The sequence below is a fragment of the Gasterosteus aculeatus genome, chromosome 2, assembly GCF_964276395.1.
Source record: "Gasterosteus aculeatus chromosome 2, fGasAcu3.hap1.1, whole genome shotgun sequence".
In the NCBI taxonomy this organism is placed as follows: Eukaryota; Metazoa; Chordata; class Actinopteri; order Perciformes; family Gasterosteidae; genus Gasterosteus; species Gasterosteus aculeatus.
The window spans coordinates 15,214,250-15,236,864 of record NC_135689.1 but is presented as its reverse complement, the minus strand read 5'-3'; the positions used below and the strand labels follow the sequence as shown (position 1 = coordinate 15,236,864).

At 45.4% G+C, this 22,615-nt stretch overlaps 1 protein-coding gene across 2 annotated transcripts in view; it reads left to right on the top strand.

The window, feature by feature from the left end:
- Positions 1-22,615, top strand: part of sema3h (sema domain, immunoglobulin domain (Ig), short basic domain, secreted, (semaphorin) 3H) — a 124,074-nt gene that overhangs the window by 18,372 nt on the left and 83,087 nt on the right. For both annotated transcript variants that reach the window (XM_040193327.2, XM_040193326.2), the window contains exons 3-8: positions 1,362-1,424; positions 1,971-2,090; positions 3,312-3,405; positions 3,988-4,107; positions 4,647-4,792; positions 5,083-5,197. In XM_040193327.2, the coding sequence (XP_040049261.2) occupies positions 1,362-1,424; positions 1,971-2,090; positions 3,312-3,405; positions 3,988-4,107; positions 4,647-4,792; positions 5,083-5,197 (658 nt within the window). The remainder of the gene's footprint in view (positions 1-1,361; positions 1,425-1,970; positions 2,091-3,311; positions 3,406-3,987; positions 4,108-4,646; positions 4,793-5,082; positions 5,198-22,615) is intronic.

Genomic DNA, 22,615 nt, shown 5'->3' with positions numbered 1-22,615 from the left:
CGAAGCCTTTACCTGGTGAGAATCCTTTAGTGGTGGTCCATGTTCCTGTCAGTGTGTGGTATTTGGAGATAAGGGGGAACGTGGTCTCTAATCTAATCTGATGGTCTCGGCTCTGCGGAGGGCTCCGCGGGAGCGACCACCTCGGGGAACAATTACCGGACATCCAGAATAAATTGTTTCCTTAAACCATCAGTTGACATTATTAGTGTCACATTTCCCAGATTTGTCTACTAGGGCCTATATATTGATGCAGAGAACTTGTCTTATTACACTATTAATGCTGATAACACTTGCGATGTGAACTAAAACGTTAAAGTTAAGTCCCTGCATTTACTTCATTAAACTTTACAGTGAGGACGATCTCTAATCTAATCGTTTCAATCTCAGTTTTCCCGCTCCGGTCTCTGAGGCAACGAGAGACCCAAAGAAGTATTAAGTATTAGTCATGTTGCTGGCATTTTACACCAAGCCACACACACACACTCTCTCTGCCTCATCATCTGTTATTTCCTTTCTTAGTGGCTTGACATGAAAGCAGTGGAATAATCCCCACAGTGTGTTTTTTTATTATTATGTACTCAATGCGTTCAGGTTTAAATTAATCCGCTGGCTATTTTCTCATTAAAATTATGTATTTTAGGTTGAACAAAGCCAAAGACACACACACACACACACACACACACACACACACACACACACACACACACACACACACACACAAAGCTGAACTAAACAGGCACGGAGTAAATGCGACTGGGTTTTCAACCACCTATTGATTTGATTCAGACAGTTAAAAACGACAAAAGGCAAATTAGCCAATATATTTGCTTCCTAGCCGGATAAATAATAGGCACACAATGTTATTCTTCTTCAGTATGTCAAGTCCAACAAAAATGTGTGTAACCACATTAATTATATTCTAAAAACCAAATGTTTCCGAATGACAGCGTTCGAATGCTTTGCAGATCCTAAGAAAACCAACTGATTGCTTTACCAAACTTATTGAACCAGTTGAGTTATTGCGGAAATGTAACTGCAGCTAAAGCGTGTAGTCACAGTCTAATGGTGGATTAATTAGTCATGTTTCCACCAACACTGCTGCTCTGACAGCCCGACTCATCAATAGGACTCAGCAGTGCTGCCCGGGTTGTTTTAACTTTCTCCTCCCTGGAGCTGCTGCGCAAGAGCTATTAAATCCTCCCGCTTCTCCTCCTGCCTGCTGTCATCTAAACTCTCGCCGCCTCGCTTCCTCGTCAAGCACCTGCCAATCCCACAGGCCTTTTATCTGTCATTTAGACCAGCAGTGATTAACTTTAATCTCCCTCCCTCTCTGTTTGCTTTATCTCTCCTGCCCTTGGTAGCTATACTGGCCCGCCAGTCCAGACCGAGTCCAAGAGTGTCTCATGGCTGGGAAGGATCCAGAGGTGAGTCCAGACATCTTCTCACGACACACACACACACGCACTAGATTGCATAAGCCAGACAACATCATACCATTGTAACGTCTGTATGGTTTTAAAGTCAGATCAAATCGGTGCCTCACACCTCAGGTCGTTTTGAGCTAAGCAGCGTTTCTTCGCTGTGAGCTGCGATGTCATATTCTCACACACAACACTCTCGTTGTGCTGACGCCGGCGAGAATATGGAGATGTGGGTGAGCTGGATGCATTCAGACAACAAAACAAAACTCGGGTTATTCCCATGCACAACAGATAGTAACAAGAAACATCCAATTCATATTTTTGAATATTTGTTTTCAACTAATTTCAACACGGCTCCTTTTGCTGTTAGTTTTTTTTCGCTATTGTTACAAGGGGATACAAATTCAACCACTTAACGTAAAAGAACCACTACATTTTATATGAAATAAACCAGTATCACAAAGTACTTTAGATGTCTATTATTATTCCTCACACTGTGCTCCCTGTGTGTGTGTGTGTGTGTGTGTGTGTGTGTGTGTATCTGTTCAGTTGGAGTGTGCTAACTTCCTGCGAGTTCTGCAGACTTTTAATCAGACTCACCTGTACGTTTGTGGCACTGGAGCCTTCAACCCCCGATGTGCTTTCATAGCTACCCGCGTCTTCCAACAGGTATTTCTGCAAGCACACATATCCACACACAAATAATGCTTAACCAGCAGTTACTATTGTTTCTGTAGTTGTGATATGTCTGTCTATGATTACGTGACCTCGTTGCAGGAGTCACATTCCCCAAGATGATATTCTATTCCTATCGTATTAGTACTGTAAACGTCTACGATCAAGTAGTCACGAAAAATAAGAAGCCAGATTTAGAACTAGAAACTACAACAGTTATTTCAGTGTGTCAGACACATTGAATCTGCAGTTTTTTGTAAATATGTATCTGAATAACAAGATATCACTGCACTCAGATCTGGATCAGGGACAAAACAACTCGTTTGGAACATGTTCAGTTCAATGTTCATATGTAACTGGTATTTTCCCATCAAATCCCAACAGCTGTACCTCCTTAGTAAGCTAACTTACCAATCAACGTTGCGTTTTTTTAATTCATACACACTCGTATGCAAAATAAATGAATAATCAACATGAAGAAGAAGAAAGAAAATCACCACTTTTTAAAGTTATACTGTTACCTGCCACCCACCGTTCTGCATGAGTGCACTCGCTCTCAGCACCAGCAGCTAAAATACACGTGTAGTGTCTTCCCCTATGCCCACATATCTACCAGGGTCCACACTGTGCCACCTGTCCGACGTACATGGACAATGCACCCTTTGTCACTGTAGATTCTTTGGTTGACATGTTTATGTCATTTATAATATGAGCGTGAATCTTCCACATCATGTCATTCATGCCTCATGATTTAGACACATATGGGTGGGAGAGATGGGGGAGGGTTGTGCATTCCTGCAATTGTTTAGGTGTGTGTGTGTGTGTGTGTCAGGGACCAGCTAATACCATGAAAGGGTGTGTGAGATCAGAGAGGGTTTCAGACGTGGTGCTTAGAGGGGCCGGTGGTGCTGGCTGGTTTAAGACTGGACTTCACACATTTTGAAATCCCACCACTTAGCCTGATTACTCTCAATCAGCCCCTCGCTGTGTGTGTGTGTGTGTGTGTGTGTGTGTGTGTGTGTGTGTGTGCAGGCCAGGTCAGCTGGCTGAAAAAGTCTTTCTGCTTATTTGTTAGGTAGGAATCATTTATAAATTACAGAATAAATTAGAGAGAGTTTAAAGAGACTGCCCAAACAACTTGTTTTCTCCTGTCTGTGTTCATCTGTCAAGCTGATTTTCTCTCTCTCTGACCTTTGGCGCTGTTTTCTTTGCCAGTCAGAGCACCAGACTCTCTCCTACAGCCAGACAGAGTGTGGGAAAGGGAAATGTCCCTACGATCCATTCCAGAAAACCGCCTCCGATGTTGTTGGTAAGTCTTTTTCATGAAACTACAACTCAAATGGTCATCATAGCAACAACTACAGTGTCGGTGAGGCTTTAGGTCAGGACAAAGTTGAAGGATAGCATTTGGAATTTTTAATAGTTTCCGGAGACTTCAGAGCAGTTGAAATGGTTTATGGGACGTAGGCAAAGTAAAAATAATCCAGAGCCTTCTAGACAGCTGCTATAATCAAACAAACACAGATATCTGTGAATTAGCAAATATGAGCAATTTGTATCGTATTTGCTCCCTTTTGGCTGATCTGATCTGGGGACTCTGATCCGTGACACGATCAGAACCATTTATGGTCAAATGCACCTTTAGAAATAATGTGAAGAGTTGATGTAGTCACATGGGGCAAAGGTGGCACAAAAATAAAAAGTTGAAAAGCAAAAGTGATGTTTTTGAGTTGGCTTGGGCTGGAGACGCCTCAGCTACATTCTTGAGTCACAGCAAGGAGGTGATCTGAACAAAAACATGTGAGAATATGTTGGACTACACCTGAACTTCGGGTTGATAATCTTGTTGTCTTCTCTAAAAAGCACCTAAAGCTTTTGTTGTGCTGTGCAGATGGAGAGCTGTATGCTGGGATCACCTCGGACTTCATGAGCCGGGACTCCGCCTTCTTCCGTAGTCTTGGCAGCCGCCGCGTCATCCGCAGCGAGCAGTACGACTCCACCTGGCTGCAGGGTACGTGCAAAGAAAAGGTCAAGAGAGTAGCAGAACTAAGAGAACTCCTTACTTTTGAAGACTGATTTCTTAGTGGCTGCGTGCCACAACAGAAGTCTGCTCATGTACATAGTTTTCCTCCTGCAAGATTCCTGAGATGGTCAGAAATCAATATTTAAATTTGACTTATTAAAGTAATAGTAAGTCATTTTTTATTTAGGATTTGTATATGTTGCCTTCTTTGTTATGTTGGTGTTCCACATGGCACACAAGCACCTGCTGACAGCTAACATGCTAACAGTTATGGAATTCTTTATCGAACAGCTGCTTTTTTTTAATGCATATCTGTTCTGTTTCGACATCTATATCTGCAGTGAAGTGTTTTCTTGGATGCCAAGTTATTGAACAATATGACTTCATGCCGTATATACTGATTGTCCTGGACTGAACTAAATGTCTTTTGCTCTAAAACGGCCTCCTGCACGTGTTTTATCAGGCCACACAACGTTGACTCTCTCTGCTGTTGGTAAACTCTGTTGTACCCGTCTCTCTCTCTCCAGATGCCCAGTTTGTGCGGGTAGCGCCGCTGTCTGAAACTGATAACCCGGAAGATGATAAGGTCTATGTGTTTTTCACCGAGCGCGCTCAGGAGGCAGAAGGGGCTGCTGGGAAGGTGCTCTACTCCAGAGTGGCACGCGTGTGCAAGGTATGAAGCGCGTTTGTCAGAGAGAGATATAAAGGCCGGTTTGTGTGTGTTTGTTTCACATCAGAGACTGTCTGTATGTAGCTTATGTAAACATGCGTTTGCCTTAACAGATAAAGTATGTACGTGCTGTTCAGTACGCGTGTCTGCGCCTGTTGAGTTGTGTGTTTACGTGAAATGCGTTGATAAATAAACCAGTGGCCAGTTTCTGCATTCTTTTGAGTGGATTGTGAGTACGAGAGAGAATGAGTGATGACTTACCTAAAGTAAATGACAGTTGTTTGTGTGTTTAGAATGACATCGGAGGCCAGAGAAGTTTGGTCAACAAGTGGAGTACCTTCCAAAAGGCTCGTATGGTGTGTTCAGTCCCAGGACCAGATGGCCTACAGACACACTTTGACCAGCTACGTGAGTGCGCACAATCACATTAATACACAAACTGTAAAATGGCCTCAACTACCTTTTTGAATCCGTATTTGGAGCTTTAAATCCATAGTTGAAACTCTGCCACTGAATACTGCAAAAAAGAGGGCTTGAGTTAAGATCCATACTTTATTGTGTGTTTGTGTGGGTGCGATTGTCAAAAAGTTGCAACTTCTTTTTCAAATATTTTAAAACGTCAGTTTGCTGACTTAAGAAATTTAGTCAATTTCCGAACCACAGCTCCAGGGTCTCTACGTGGCTCCACCGTTGCCAAAGTGAGCCCAAAGAGCCCTGTGGCTCACCTTGGGTTTGTCTTCGTGCCTTGGAAATGTTACCAAGGAAACTGGCCTCTACATGCAATTGCTGTGGTTTTGATCATTTTGAAGGATTTGTGCAAATGTCCTTTAGTTCTCAGCCAAGTACTCAAACCCACAATCACTAGCCTAAAAGGCCAATGGAAAGGCAGAGAACCATTGTCGAGAAGCTACACAATGATTTAAGATGATCACCGTTGGATAATTTTACCGCCATTTAATACAAGTTGAGGTGAAAGAGTGCAAAAAAATCAGTTAGCGGAGGATGGTTTCGATCCATCGACCTCTGGGTTATGGGCCCAGCACGCTTCCGCTGCGCCACTCTGCTATAGATCAGTGCCTTGGACTCAAAGCTGCGATTCTTAATTAGATTAAAACTAATATTAAATTTGATGAGCCAAGCACCATTGTCGAGAAGCCACACAATGATTTGAGATGACCACTGTTGGATCATTTTACCGCCATTTAATACAAGTTGCAGTGAAAGAGTGGTAAAAAATCAGTTAGCAGAGGATGGTTTCGATCCATCGACCTCTGGGTTATGGGCCCAGCACGCTTCCGCTGCGCCACTCTGCTGTAAATCACCCCAGATGGGACTCGAACCGACAATTCCTGATGTATGAGGCCAGTGGAGTCCTTTCTTCATACTGCGTTAGCAGAGGATGGTTTCGATCCATCGACCTCTGGGTTATGGGCCCAGCACGCTTCCGCTGCGCCACTCTGCTATACATCAGTGCCTTGGACTCAAAGCTGCGATTCTTAATTAGTTTAATACTAATATTAAATTTGATGAGCAAAGCACTATTGTCGAGAAGCCACACAATGATTTGAGATGACCACTGTTGGATCATTTTACCGCCATTTAATACAAGTTGCAGTGAAAGAGTGGTAAAAAATCAGTTAGCAGAGGATGGTTTCGATCCATCGACCTCTGGGTTATGGGCCCAGCACGCTTCCGCTGCGCCACTGTGCTTTAAATCACCCCAGATGGGACTCGAACCGACAATTCCTAATATATGAGGCCAGTGGAGTCCTTTCTTCATACTGAGTTAGCAGAGGATGGTTTCGATCCATCGACCTCTGGGTTACGGGCCCAGCACGCTTCCGCTGCGCCACTGTGCTTTAAATCACCCCAGATGGGACTCGAACCGACAATTCCTAATATATGAGGCCAGTGGAGTCCTTTCTTCATACTGAGTTAGCAAAGGATGGTTTCGATCCATCGACCTCTGGGTTATGGGCCGAGCACGCTTCCGCTGCGCCACTCTGCTGTAAATCACCCCAGATGGGACTCGAACCGACAATTCCTAATGTATGAGGCCAGTGGAGTCCTTTCTTCATACTGCGTTAGCAGAGGATGGTTTCGATCCATCGACCTCTGGGTTATGGGCCCAGCACGCTTCCGCTGCGCCACTCTGCTATACATTAGTGCCTTGGACTCAAAGCTGCGATTCTTAATTAGTTTAATACTAATATTAAATTTGATGAGCAAAGCACTATTGTCGAGAAGCCACACAATGATTTGAGATGACCACTGTTGGATCATTATCCTCCATTTAATACAAGTTGCAGTGAAAGAGTGCAAAAAAATCAGTTAGCAGAGGATGGTTTCGATCCATCGACCTCTGGGTTATGGGCCCAGCACGCTTCCGCTGCGCCACTCTGCTGTAAATCACCCCAGATGGGAATCGAACCGACAATTCCTAATGTATGAGGCCAGTGAAGTCCTTTCTTCATACTGAGTTAGCAGAGGATGGTTTCGATCCATCGACCTCTGGGTTATGGGCCCAGCAGGCTTCCGCTGCGCCACTCTGCTATACATCAGTGCATTGGACTCAAAGCTGCGATTCTTAATTAGTTTAATACTAATTTTAAATTTGATGAGCAAAGCACTATTGTCGAGCAGCCACACAATGATTTGAGATGACCACTGTTGGATCATTTTACCGCCATTTAATACAAGTTGCAGTGAAAGAGTGGTAAAAAATCAGTTAGCAGAGGATGGTTTCGATCCATCGACCTCTGGGCCCAGCACGCTTCCGCTGCGCCACTGTGCTTTAAATCACCCCAGATGGGACTCGAACCGACAATTCCTAATATATGAGGCCAGTGGAGTCCTTTCTTCATACTGAGTTAGCAGAGGATGGTTTCGATCCATCGACCTCTGGGTTATGGGTCCAGCACGCTTCCGCTGCGCCACTCTGCTATACATCAGTGCCTTGGACTCAAAGCTGCGATTCTTAATTAGTTTAATACTAATATTAAATTTGATGAGCAAAGCACTATTGTCGAGAAGCCACACAATGATTTGAGATGACCACTGTTGGATCATTTTACCGCCATTTTATACAAGTTGCAGTGAAAGAGTGGTAAAAAATCAGTTAGCAGAGGATGGTTTCGATCCATCGACCTCTGGGTTATGGGCCCAGCACGCTTCCGCTGCGCCACTCTGCTGTAAATAACCACAGATGGGACTCGAACCGACAATTCCTAATGTATGAGGCCAGTGGAGTCCTTTCTTCATACCAAATTAGCAGAGGATGGTTTCGATCCATCGACCTCTGGGTTATGGGCCCAGCACGCTTCCGCTGCGCCACTCTGCTATACTTCAGTGCCTTGGACTCAAAGCTGCGATTCTTAATTAGATTAAAACTAATAATAAATTTGATGAGCCAAGCACCATTGTCGAGAAGCCACACAATGATTTGAGATGACCACTGTTGGATCATTTTACCGCCATTTAATACAAGTTGCAGTGAAATAGTGGTAAAAAATCAGTTAGCAGAGGATGGTTTCGATCCATCGACCTCTGGGTTATGGGGCCAGCACGCTTCCGCTGGGCCACTCTGCTGTAAAACACCCCAGATGGGACTCGAACCGACAATTGCTAATGTATGGGGCCCGTGGTGTCCTTTCTTCATACTGAGTTAGCAGAGGATGGTTTCGATCCATCGACCTCTGGGTTATGGGCCCAGCACGCTTCCGCTGCGCCACTCTGCTACACATCAATGCTTTGGACTCGAAGATGCGATTCTTAAATAGTTTAATACTAATATTAAATTTGATAAGCAAAGCACTATTGTCGAGAAGCCACACAATGATTTGAGATGACCACTGTTGGATCATTATCCTCCATTTAATACAAGTTGCAGTGAAAGAGTGCAAAAAAATCAGTTAGCAGAGGATGGTTTCGATCCATCGACCTCTGGGTTATGGGCCCAGCACGCTTCCGCTGCGCCACTCTGCTGTAAATCACCCCAGATGGGAATAGAACCGACAATTCCTAATGTATGAGGCCAGTGAAGTCCTTCCTTCATACTGAGTTAGCAGAGGATGGTTTCGATCCATCGACCTCTGGGTTATGGGCCCAGCAGGCTTCCGCTGCGCCACTCTGCTATACATCAGTGCATTGGACTCAAAGCTGCGATTCTTAATTAGTTTAATACTAATTTTAAATTTGATGAGCAAAGCACTATTGTCGAGCAGCCACACAATGATTTGAGATGACCACTGTTGGATCATTTTACCGCCATTTAATACAAGTTGCAGTGAAAGAGTGGTAAAAAATCAGTTAGCAGAGGATGGTTTCGATCCATCGACCTCTGGGCCCAGCACGCTTCCGCTGCGCCACTGTGCTTTAAATCACCCCAGATGGGACTCGAACCGACAATTCCTAATATATGAGGCCAGTGGAGTCCTTTCTTCATACTGAGTTAGCAGAGGATGGTTTCGATCCATCGACCTCTGGGTTATGGGGCCAGCACACTTCCGCTGCGCCACTCTGCTGTAAATCACCCCAGATGGGACTCGAACCGACAATTGCTAATGTATGAGGCCCGTGGAGTCCTTTCTTCATACTGCGTTAGCAGAGGATGGTTTCGATCCATCGACCTCTGGGTTATGGGCCCAGCAAGCTGCGATTCTTAATTAGTTTAATACTAATTTTAAATTTGATGAGCAAAGCACTATTGTCGAGCAGCCACACAATGATTTGAGATGACCACTGTTGGATCATTTTACCGCCATTTAATACAAGTTGCAGTGAAAGAGTGCAAAAAAATCAGTTAGCAGAGGATGGTTTCGATCCATCGACCTCTGGGTTATGGGGCCAGCACGCTTCCGCTGGGCCACTCTGCTGTAAATCACCCCAGATGGGACTCGAACCAACAATTGCTAATGTATGAGGCCCGTGGAGTCCTTTCTTCATACTGAGTTAGCAGAGGATGGTTTCGATCCATCGACCTCTGGGTTATGGGCCCAGCACGCTTCCGCTGCGCCACTCTGCTGTAAATCACCCCAGAAGGGACTCGAACCGACAATTGCTAATGTATGAGGCCCACTATTGTCGAGCAGCCACACAATGATTTGAGATGACCACTGTTGGATCATTATCCGCCATTTAATACAAGTTGCAGTGAAAGAGTGCAAAAAAAGCAGTTAGCAGAGGATGGTTTCGATCCATCGACCTCTGGGTTATGGGCCCAGCACGCTTCCGCTGCGCCACTCTGCTATACATCAGTGCCTTGGACTCAAAGCTGCGATTCTTAATTAGTTTAATACTAATATTAAATTTGATGAGCAAAGCACTATTGTCGAGAAGCCACACAATGATTTGAGATGACCACTGTTGGATCATTATCCTCCATTTAATACAAGTTGCAGTGAAAGAGTGGTAAAAAAGCAGTTAGCAGAGGATGGTTTCGATCCATCAACCTCTGGGTTATGGGCCCAGCACGCTTCCGCTGCGCCACTCTGCTTTAAATCACCCCAGATGGGACTCGAACCGACAATTGCTAATGTATGAGGCCCGTGGAGTCCTTTCTTCATACTGCGTTAGCAGAGGATGGTTTCGATCCATCGACCTCTGGGTTATGGGCCCAGCACGCTTCCGCTGCGCCACTCTGCTATACATCAGTGCCTTGGACTCAAAGCTGCGATTCTTAATTAGTTTAATACTAATATTAAATTTGATGAGCAAAGCACTATTGTCGAGAAGCCACACAATGATTTGAGATGACCACTGTTGGATCATTATCCTCCATTTAATACAAGTTGCAGTGAAAGAGTGCAAAAAAATCAGTTAGCAGAGGATGGTTTCGATCCATCGACCTCTGGGTTATGGGCCCAGCACGCTTCCGCTGCGCCACTCTGCTGTAAATAACCACAGATGGGACTCGAACCGACAATTCCTAAGGTATGAGGCCAGTGGAGTCCTTTCTTCATACCAAATTAGCAGAGGATGGTTTCGATCCATCGACCTCTGGGTTATGGGCCCAGCACGCTTCCGCTGCGCCACTCTGCTATGCATCAGTGCCTTGGACTCAAAGCTGCGATTCTTAATTAGATTAAAACTAATAATAAATTTGATGAGCCAAGCACCATTGTCGAGAAGCCACACAATGATTTGAGATGACCACTGTTGGATCATTTTACCGCCATTTAATACAAGTTGCAGTGAAATAGTGGTAAAAAATCAGTTAGCAGAGGATGGTTTCGATCCATCGACCTCTGGGTTATGGGGCCAGCACGCTTCCGCTGGGCCACTCTGCTGTAAAACACCCCAGATGGGACTCGAACCGACAATTCCTAATTTATGAGGCCAGTGGAGTCCTTTCTTCATACCAAATTAGCAGAGGATGGTTTCGATCCATCGACCTCTGGGTTATGGGCCCAGCACGCTTCCGCTGCGCCACTCTGCTATACTTCAGTGCCTTGGACTCAAAGCTGCGATTCTTAATTAGATTAAAACTAATAATAAATTTGATGAGCCAAGCACCATTGTCGAGAAGCCACACAATGATTTGAGATGACCACTGTTGGATCATTTTACCGCCATTTAATACAAGTTGCAGTGAAATAGTGGTAAAAAATCAGTTAGCAGAGGATGGTTTCGATCCATCGACCTCTGGGTTATGGGGCCAGCACACTTCCGCTGCGCCACTCTGCTGTAAATCACCCCAGATGGGACTCGAACCGACAATTGCTAATGTATGAGGCCCGTGGAGTCCTTTCTTCATACTGCGTTAGCAGAGGATGGTTTCGATCCATCGACCTCTGGGTTATGGGCCCAGCAAGCTGCGATTCTTAATTAGTTTAATACTAATTTTAAATTTGATGAGCAAAGCACTATTGTCGAGCAGCCACACAATGATTTGAGATGACCACTGTTGGATCATTTTACCGCCATTTAATACAAGTTGCAGTGAAAGAGTGCAAAAAAATCAGTTAGCAGAGGATGGTTTCGATCCATCGACCTCTGGGTTATGGGGCCAGCACGCTTCCGCTGGGCCACTCTGCTGTAAATCACCCCAGATGGGACTCGAACCAACAATTGCTAATGTATGAGGCCCGTGGAGTCCTTTCTTCATACTGAGTTAGCAGAGGATGGTTTCGATCCATCGACCTCTGGGTTATGGGCCCAGCACGCTTCCGCTGCGCCACTCTGCTGTAAATCACCCCAGAAGGGACTCGAACCGACAATTGCTAATGTATGAGGCCCACTATTGTCGAGCAGCCACACAATGATTTGAGATGACCACTGTTGGATCATTTTACCGCCATTTAATACAAGTTGCAGTGAAATAGTGGTAAAAAAACAGTTAGCAGAGGATGGTTTCGATCCATCGACCTCTGGGTTATGGGGCCAGCACGCTTCCGCTGGGCCACTCTGCTGTAAAACACCCCAGATGGGACTCGAACCGACAATTGCTAATGTATGGGGCCCGTGGAGTCCTTTCTTCATACCAAATTAGCAGAGGATGGTTTCGATCCATCGACCTCTGGGTTATGGGCCCAGCACGCTTCCGCTGCGCCACTCTGCTATACTTCAGTGCCTTGGACTCAAAGCTGCGATTCTTAATTAGATTAAAACTAATAATAAATTTGATGAGCCAAGCACCATTGTCGAGAAGCCACACAATGATTTGAGATGACCACTGTTGGATCATTTTACCGCCATTTAATACAAGTTGCAGTGAAATAGTGGTAAAAAATCAGTTAGCAGAGGATGGTTTCGATCCATCGACCTCTGGGTTATGGGGCCAGCACGCTTCCGCTGGGCCACTCTGCTGTAAAACACCCCAGATGGGACTCGAACCGACAATTGCTAATGTATGGGGCCCGTGGTGTCCTTTCTTCATACTGAGTTAGCAGAGGATGGTTTCGATCCATCGACCTCTGGGTTATGGGCCCAGCACGCTTCCGCTGCGCCACTCTGCTACACATCAATGCTTTGGACTCGAAGATGCGATTCTTAAATAGTTTAATACTAATATTAAATTTGATAAGCAAAGCACTATTGTCGAGAAGCCACACAATGATTTGAGATGACCACTGTTGGATCATTATCCTCCATTTAATACAAGTTGCAGTGAAAGAGTGCAAAAAAATCAGTTAGCAGAGGATGGTTTCGATCCATCGACCTCTGGGTTATGGGCCCAGCACGCTTCCGCTGCGCCACTCTGCTGTAAATCACCCCAGATGGGAATAGAACCGACAATTCCTAATGTATGAGGCCAGTGAAGTCCTTCCTTCATACTGAGTTAGCAGAGGATGGTTTCGATCCATCGACCTCTGGGTTATGGGCCCAGCAGGCTTCCGCTGCGCCACTCTGCTATACATCAGTGCATTGGACTCAAAGCTGCGATTCTTAATTAGTTTAATACTAATTTTAAATTTGATGAGCAAAGCACTATTGTCGAGCAGCCACACAATGATTTGAGATGACCACTGTTGGATCATTTTACCGCCATTTAATACAAGTTGCAGTGAAAGAGTGGTAAAAAATCAGTTAGCAGAGGATGGTTTCGATCCATCGACCTCTGGGCCCAGCACGCTTCCGCTGCGCCACTGTGCTTTAAATCACCCCAGATGGGACTCGAACCGACAATTCCTAATATATGAGGCCAGTGGAGTCCTTTCTTCATACTGAGTTAGCAGAGGATGGTTTCGATCCATCGACCTCTGGGTTATGGGGCCAGCACACTTCCGCTGCGCCACTCTGCTGTAAATCACCCCAGATGGGACTCGAACCGACAATTGCTAATGTATGAGGCCCGTGGAGTCCTTTCTTCATACTGCGTTAGCAGAGGATGGTTTCGATCCATCGACCTCTGGGTTATGGGCCCAGCAAGCTGCGATTCTTAATTAGTTTAATACTAATTTTAAATTTGATGAGCAAAGCACTATTGTCGAGCAGCCACACAATGATTTGAGATGACCACTGTTGGATCATTTTACCGCCATTTAATACAAGTTGCAGTGAAAGAGTGCAAAAAAATCAGTTAGCAGAGGATGGTTTCGATCCATCGACCTCTGGGTTATGGGGCCAGCACGCTTCCGCTGGGCCACTCTGCTGTAAATCACCCCAGATGGGACTCGAACCAACAATTGCTAATGTATGAGGCCCGTGGAGTCCTTTCTTCATACTGAGTTAGCAGAGGATGGTTTCGATCCATCGACCTCTGGGTTATGGGCCCAGCACGCTTCCGCTGCGCCACTCTGCTGTAAATCACCCCAGAAGGGACTCGAACCGACAATTGCTAATGTATGAGGCCCACTATTGTCGAGCAGCCACACAATGATTTGAGATGACCACTGTTGGATCATTATCCGCCATTTAATACAAGTTGCAGTGAAAGAGTGCAAAAAAAGCAGTTAGCAGAGGATGGTTTCGATCCATCGACCTCTGGGTTATGGGCCCAGCACGCTTCCGCTGCGCCACTCTGCTATACATCAGTGCCTTGGACTCAAAGCTGCGATTCTTAATTAGTTTAATACTAATATTAAATTTGATGAGCAAAGCACTATTGTCGAGAAGCCACACAATGATTTGAGATGACCACTGTTGGATCATTATCCTCCATTTAATACAAGTTGCAGTGAAAGAGTGGTAAAAAAGCAGTTAGCAGAGGATGGTTTCGATCCATCAACCTCTGGGTTATGGGCCCAGCACGCTTCCGCTGCGCCACTCTGCTTTAAATCACCCCAGATGGGACTCGAACCGACAATTGCTAATGTATGAGGCCCGTGGAGTCCTTTCTTCATACTGCGTTAGCAGAGGATGGTTTCGATCCATCGACCTCTGGGTTATGGGCCCAGCACGCTTCCGCTGCGCCACTCTGCTATACATCAGTGCCTTGGACTCAAAGCTGCGATTCTTAATTAGTTTAATACTAATATTAAATTTGATGAGCAAAGCACTATTGTCGAGAAGCCACACAATGATTTGAGATGACCACTGTTGGATCATTATCCTCCATTTAATACAAGTTGCAGTGAAAGAGTGCAAAAAAATCAGTTAGCAGAGGATGGTTTCGATCCATCGACCTCTGGGTTATGGGCCCAGCACGCTTCCGCTGCGCCACTCTGCTGTAAATAACCACAGATGGGACTCGAACCGACAATTCCTAAGGTATGAGGCCAGTGGAGTCCTTTCTTCATACCAAATTAGCAGAGGATGGTTTCGATCCATCGACCTCTGGGTTATGGGCCCAGCACGCTTCCGCTGCGCCACTCTGCTATGCATCAGTGCCTTGGACTCAAAGCTGCGATTCTTAATTAGATTAAAACTAATAATAAATTTGATGAGCCAAGCACCATTGTCGAGAAGCCACACAATGATTTGAGATGACCACTGTTGGATCATTTTACCGCCATTTAATACAAGTTGCAGTGAAATAGTGGTAAAAAATCAGTTAGCAGAGGATGGTTTCGATCCATCGACCTCTGGGTTATGGGGCCAGCACGCTTCCGCTGGGCCACTCTGCTGTAAAACACCCCAGATGGGACTCGAACCGACAATTCCTAATTTATGAGGCCAGTGGAGTCCTTTCTTCATACCAAATTAGCAGAGGATGGTTTCGATCCATCGACCTCTGGGTTATGGGCCCAGCACGCTTCCGCTGCGCCACTCTGCTATACTTCAGTGCCTTGGACTCAAAGCTGCGATTCTTAATTAGATTAAAACTAATAATAAATTTGATGAGCCAAGCACCATTGTCGAGAAGCCACACAATGATTTGAGATGACCACTGTTGGATCATTTTACCGCCATTTAATACAAGTTGCAGTGAAATAGTGGTAAAAAATCAGTTAGCAGAGGATGGTTTCGATCCATCGACCTCTGGGTTATGGGGCCAGCACACTTCCGCTGCGCCACTCTGCTGTAAATCACCCCAGATGGGACTCGAACCGACAATTGCTAATGTATGAGGCCCGTGGAGTCCTTTCTTCATACTGCGTTAGCAGAGGATGGTTTCGATCCATCGACCTCTGGGTTATGGGCCCAGCAAGCTGCGATTCTTAATTAGTTTAATACTAATTTTAAATTTGATGAGCAAAGCACTATTGTCGAGCAGCCACACAATGATTTGAGATGACCACTGTTGGATCATTTTACCGCCATTTAATACAAGTTGCAGTGAAAGAGTGCAAAAAAATCAGTTAGCAGAGGATGGTTTCGATCCATCGACCTCTGGGTTATGGGGCCAGCACGCTTCCGCTGGGCCACTCTGCTGTAAATCACCCCAGATGGGACTCGAACCAACAATTGCTAATGTATGAGGCCCGTGGAGTCCTTTCTTCATACTGAGTTAGCAGAGGATGGTTTCGATCCATCGACCTCTGGGTTATGGGCCCAGCACGCTTCCGCTGCGCCACTCTGCTGTAAATCACCCCAGAAGGGACTCGAACCGACAATTGCTAATGTATGAGGCCCACTATTGTCGAGCAGCCACACAATGATTTGAGATGACCACTGTTGGATCATTTTACCGCCATTTAATACAAGTTGCAGTGAAATAGTGGTAAAAAAACAGTTAGCAGAGGATGGTTTCGATCCATCGACCTCTGGGTTATGGGGCCAGCACGCTTCCGCTGGGCCACTCTGCTGTAAAACACCCCAGATGGGACTCGAACCGACAATTGCTAATGTATGGGGCCCGTGGAGTCCTTTCTTCATACTGAGTTAGCAGAGGATGGTTTCGATCCATCGACCTCTGGGTTATGGGCCCAGCACGCTTCCGCTGCGCCACTCTGCTACACATCAGTGCCTTGGACTCAAAGCTGCGATTCTTAATTAGTTTAATACTAATTTTAAATTTGATGAGCAAAGCACTATTGTCGAGCAGCCACACAATGATTTGAGATGACCACTGTTGGATCATTATCCGCCATTTAATACAAGTTGCAGTGAAAGAGTGCAAAAAAAGCAGTTAGCAGAGGATGGTTTCGATCCATCGACCTCTGGGTTATGGGCCCAGCACGCTTCCGCTGCGCCACTCTGCTATACATCAATGCTTTGGACTCGAAGATGCGATTCTTAAATAGTTTAATACTAATATTAAATTTGATAAGCAAAGCACTATTGTCGAGAAGCCACACAATGATTTGAGATGACCACTGTTGGATCATTTTACCGCCATTTTATACAAGTTGCAGTGAAAGAGTGCAAAAAAATCAGTTAGCAGAGGATGGTTTCGATCCATCGACCTCTGGGTTATGGGCCCAGCACGCTTCCGCTGCGCCACTCTGCTGTAAATAACCACAGATGGGACTCGAACCGACAATTCCTAATGTATGAGGCCAGTGGAGTCCTTTCTTCATACCAAATTAGCAGAGGATGGTTTCGATCCATCGACCTCTGGGTTATGGGCCCAGCACGCTTCCGCTGCGCCACTCTGCTACACATCAATGCTTTGGACTCAAAGCTGCGATTCTTAATTAGTTTAATACTAATATTAAATTTGATGAGCAAAGCACTATTGTCGAGAAGCCACACAATGATTTGAGATGACCACTGTTGGATCATTATCCTCCATTTAATACAAGTTGCAGTGAAAGAGTGCAAAAAAATCAGTTAGCAGAGGATGGTTTCAATCCATCGACCTCCGGGTTATGGTCCCAGCACGCTTCCGCTGCGCCACTCTGCTGTAAATAACCACAGATGGGACTCGAACCGACAATTCCTAATGTATGAGGCCAGTGGAGTCCTTTCTTCATACCAAATTAGCAGAGGATGGTTTCGATCCATCGACCTCTGGGTTATGGGCCCAGCACGCTTCCGCTGCGCCACTCTGCTATACATCAGTGCCTTGGACTCAAAGCTGCGATTCTTAATTAGATTAAAACTAATAATAAATTTGATGAGCCAAGCACCATTGTCGAGAAGCCACACAATGATTTGAGATGACCACTGTTGGATCATTTTACCGCCATTTAATACAAGTTGCAGTGAAATAGTGGTAAAAAATCAGTTAGCAGAGGATGGTTTCGATCCATCGACCTCTGGGTTATGGGGCCAGCACGCTTCCGCTGGGCCACTCTGCTGTAAAACACCCCAGATGGGACTCGAACCGACAATTGCTAATGTATGAGGCCCGTGGAGTCCTTTCTTCATACTGCGTTAGCAGAGGATGGTTTCGATCCATCGACCTCTGGGTTATGGGCCCAGCACGCTTCCGCTGCGCCACTCTGCTACACATCAGTGCCTTGGACTCAAAGCTGCGATTCTTAATTAGTTTAATACTAATATTAAATTTGATGAGCAAAGCACTATTGTCGAGAAGCCACACAATGATTTGAGATGACCACTGTTGGATCATTATCCTCCATTTAATACAAGTTGCAGTGAAAGAGTGCAAAAAAATCAGTTAGCAGAGGATGGTTTCAATCCATCGACCTCTGGGTTATGGGCCCAGCACGCTTCCGCTGCGCCACTCTGCTGTAAATAACCACAGATGGGACTCGAACCGACAATTCCTAATGTATGAGGCCAGTGGAGTCCTTTCTTCATACCAAATTAGCAGAGGATGGTTTCGATCCATCGACCTCTGGGTTATGGGCCCAGCACGCTTCCGCTGCGCCACTCTGCTATACATCAGTGCCTTGGACTCAAAGCTGCGATTCTTAATTAGATTAAAACTAATAATAAATTTGATGAGCCAAGCACCATTGTCGAGAAGCCACACAATGATTTGAGATGACCACTGTTGGATCATTTTACCGCCATTTAATACAAGTTGCAGTGAAATAGTGTTAAAAAATCAGTTAGCAGAGGATGGTTTCGATCCATCGACCTCTGGGTTATGGGGCCAGCACGCTTCCGCTGGGCCACTCTGCTGTAAAACACCCCAGATGGGACTCGAACCGACAATTGCTAATGTATGGGGCCCGTGGAGTCCTTTCTTCATACTGAGTTAGCAGAGGATGGTTTCGATCCATCGACCTCTGGGTTATGGGCCCAGCACGCTTCCGCTGCGCCACTCTGCTATACATCAATGCTTTGGACTCGAAGATGCGATTCTTAAATAGTTTAATACTAATATTAAATTTGATAAGCAAAGCACTATTGTCGAGAAGCCACACAATGATTTGAGATGACCACTGTTGGATCATTTTACCGCCATTTTATACAAGTTGCAGTGAAAGAGTGCAAAAAAATCAGTTAGCAGAGGATGGTTTCGATCCATCGACCTCTGGGTTATGGGCCCAGCACGCTTCCGCTGCGCCACTCTGCTGTAAATAACCACAGATGGGACTCGAACCGACAATTCCTAATGTATGAGGCCAGTGGAGTCCTTTCTTCATACCAAATTAGCAGAGGATGGTTTCGATCCATCGACCTCTGGGTTATGGGCCCAGCACGCTTCCGCTGCGCCACTCTGCTACACATCAATGCTTTGGACTCAAAGCTGCGATTCTTAATTAGTTTAATACTAATATTAAATTTGATGAGCAAAGCACTATTGTCGAGAAGCCACACAATGATTTGAGATGACCACTGTTGGATCATTATCCTCCATTTAATACAAGTTGCAGTGAAAGAGTGCAAAAAAATCAGTTAGCAGAGGATGGTTTCAATCCATCGACCTCCGGGTTATGGTCCCAGCACGCTTCCGCTGCGCCACTCTGCTGTAAATAACCACAGATGGGACTCGAACCGACAATTCCTAATGTATGAGGCCAGTGGAGTCCTTTCTTCATACCAAATTAGCAGAGGATGGTTTCGATCCATCGACCTCTGGGTTATGGGCCCAGCACGCTTCCGCTGCGCCACTCTGCTATACATCAGTGCCTTGGACTCAAAGCTGCGATTCTTAATTAGATTAAAACTAATAATAAATTTGATGAGCCAAGCACCATTGTCGAGAAGCCACACAATGATTTGAGATGACCACTGTTGGATCATTTTACCGCCATTTAATACAAGTTGCAGTGAAATAGTGGTAAAAAATCAGTTAGCAGAGGATGGTTTCGATCCATCGACCTCTGGGTTATGGGGCCAGCACGCTTCCGCTGGGCCACTCTGCTGTAAAACACCCCAGATGGGACTCGAACCGACAATTGCTAATGTATGAGGCCCGTGGAGTCCTTTCTTCATACTGCGTTAGCAGAGGATGGTTTCGATCCATCGACCTCTGGGTTATGGGCCCAGCACGCTTCCGCTGCGCCACTCTGCTACACATCAGTGCCTTGGACTCAAAGCTGCGATTCTTAATTAGTTTAATACTAATATTAAATTTGATGAGCAAAGCACTATTGTCGAGAAGCCACACAATGATTTGAGATGACCACTGTTGGATCATTATCCTCCATTTAATACAAGTTGCAGTGAAAGAGTGCAAAAAAATCAGTTAGCAGAGGATGGTTTCAATCCATCGACCTCTGGGTTATGGGCCCAGCACGCTTCCGCTGCGCCACTCTGCTGTAAATAACCACAGATGGGACTCGAACCGACAATTCCTAATGTATGAGGCCAGTGGAGTCCTTTCTTCATACCAAATTAGCAGAGGATGGTTTCGATCCATCGACCTCTGGGTTATGGGCCCAGCACGCTTCCGCTGCGCCACTCTGCTATACATCAGTGCCTTGGACTCAAAGCTGCGATTCTTAATTAGATTAAAACTAATAATAAATTTGATGAGCCAAGCACCATTGTCGAGAAGCCACACAATGATTTGAGATGACCACTGTTGGATCATTTTACCGCCATTTAATACAAGTTGCAGTGAAATAGTGTTAAAAAATCAGTTAGCAGAGGATGGTTTCGATCCATCGACCTCTGGGTTATGGGGCCAGCACGCTTCCGCTGGGCCACTCTGCTGTAAAACACCCCAGATGGGACTCGAACCGACAATTGCTAATGTATGGGGCCCGTGGAGTCCTTTCTTCATACTGAGTTAGCAGAGGATGGTTTCGATCCATCGACCTCTGGGTTATGGGCCCAGCACGCTTCCGCTGCGCCACTCTGCTACACATCAGTGCCTTGGACTCAAAGCTGCGATTCTTAATTAGTTTAATACTAATTTTAAATTTGATGAGCAAAGCACTATTGTCGAGCAGCCACACAATGATTTGAGATGACCACTGTTGGATCATTATCCGCCATTTAATACAAGTTGCAGTGAAAGAGTGCAAAAAAAGCAGTTAGCAGAGGATGGTTTCTATCCATCGACCTCTGGGTTATGGGCCCAGCACGCTTCCGCTGCGCCACTCTGCTACACATCAGTGCCTTGGACTCAAAGCTGCGATTCTTAATTAGTTTAATACTAATATTAAATTTGATGAGCAAAGCACTATTGTCGAGAAGCCACACAATGATTTGAGATGACCACTGTTGGATCATTATCCTCCATTTAATACAAGTTGCAGTGAAAGAGTGCAAAAAAATCAGTTAGCAGAGGATGGTTTCGATCCATCGACCTCTGGGTTATGGGCCCAGCACGCTTCCGCTGCGCCACTCTGCTGTAAATAACCACAGATGGGACTCGAACCGACAATTCCTAATGTATGAGGCCAGTGGAGTCCTTTCTTCATACCAAATTAGCAGAGGATGGTTTCGATCCATCGACCTCTGGGTTATGGGCCCAGCACGCTTCCGCTGCGCCACTCTGCTATACATCAGTGCCTTGGACTCAAAGCTGCGATTCTTAATTAGTTTAATACTAATATTAAATTTGATGAGCAAAGCACTATTGTCGAGAAGCCACACAATGATTTGAGATGACCACTGTTGGATCATTATCCTCCATTTAATACAAGTTGCAGTGAAAGAGTGCAAAAAAATCAGTTAGCAGAGGATGGTTTCGATCCATCGACCTCTGGGTTATGGGCCCAGCACGCTTCCGCTGCGCCACTCTGCTACACATCAGTGCCTTGGACTCAAAGCTGCGATTCTTAATTAGTTTAATACTAATATTAAATTTGATGAGCAAAGCACTATTGTCGAGAAGCCACACAATGATTTGAGATGACCACTGTTGGATCATTATCCTCCATTTAATACAAGTTGCAGTGAAAGAGTGCAAAAAAATCAGTTAGCAGAGGATGGTTTCGATCCATCGACCTCTGGGTTATGGGCCCAGCACGCTTCCGCTGCGCCACTCTGCTACACATCAATGCTTTGGACTCGAAGATGCGATTCTTAAATAGTTTAATACTAATATTAAATTTGATAAGCAAAGCACTATTGTCGAGAAGCCACACAATGATTTGAGATGACCACTGTTGGATCATTTTACCGCCATTTTATACAAGTTGCAGTGAAAGAGTGCAAAAAAATCAGTTAGCAGAGGATGGTTTCGATCCATCGACCTCTGGGTTATGGGCCCAGCACGCTTCCGCTGCGTCACTCTGCTTTAAATCACCCCAGATGGGACTCGAACCGACAATTGCTAATGTATGAGGCCCGTGGAGTCCTTTCTTCATACTGCGTTAGCAGAGGATGGTTTCGATCCATCGACCTCTGGGTTATGGGCCCAGCACGCTTCCGCTGCGCCACTCTGCTATACATCAGTGCCTTGGACTCAAAGCTGCGATTCTTAATTAGTTTAATACTAATATTAAATTTGATGAGCAAAGCACTATTGTCGAGAAGCCACACAATGATTTGAGATGACCACTGTTGGATCATTATCCTCCATTTAATACAAGTTGCAGTGAAAGAGTGCAAAAAAATCAGTTAGCAGAGGATGGTTTCGATCCATCGACCTCTGGGTTATGGGCCCAGCACGCTTCCGCTGCGCCACTCTGCTGTAAATAACCACAGATGGGACTCGAACCGACAATTCCTAATGTATGAGGCCAGTGG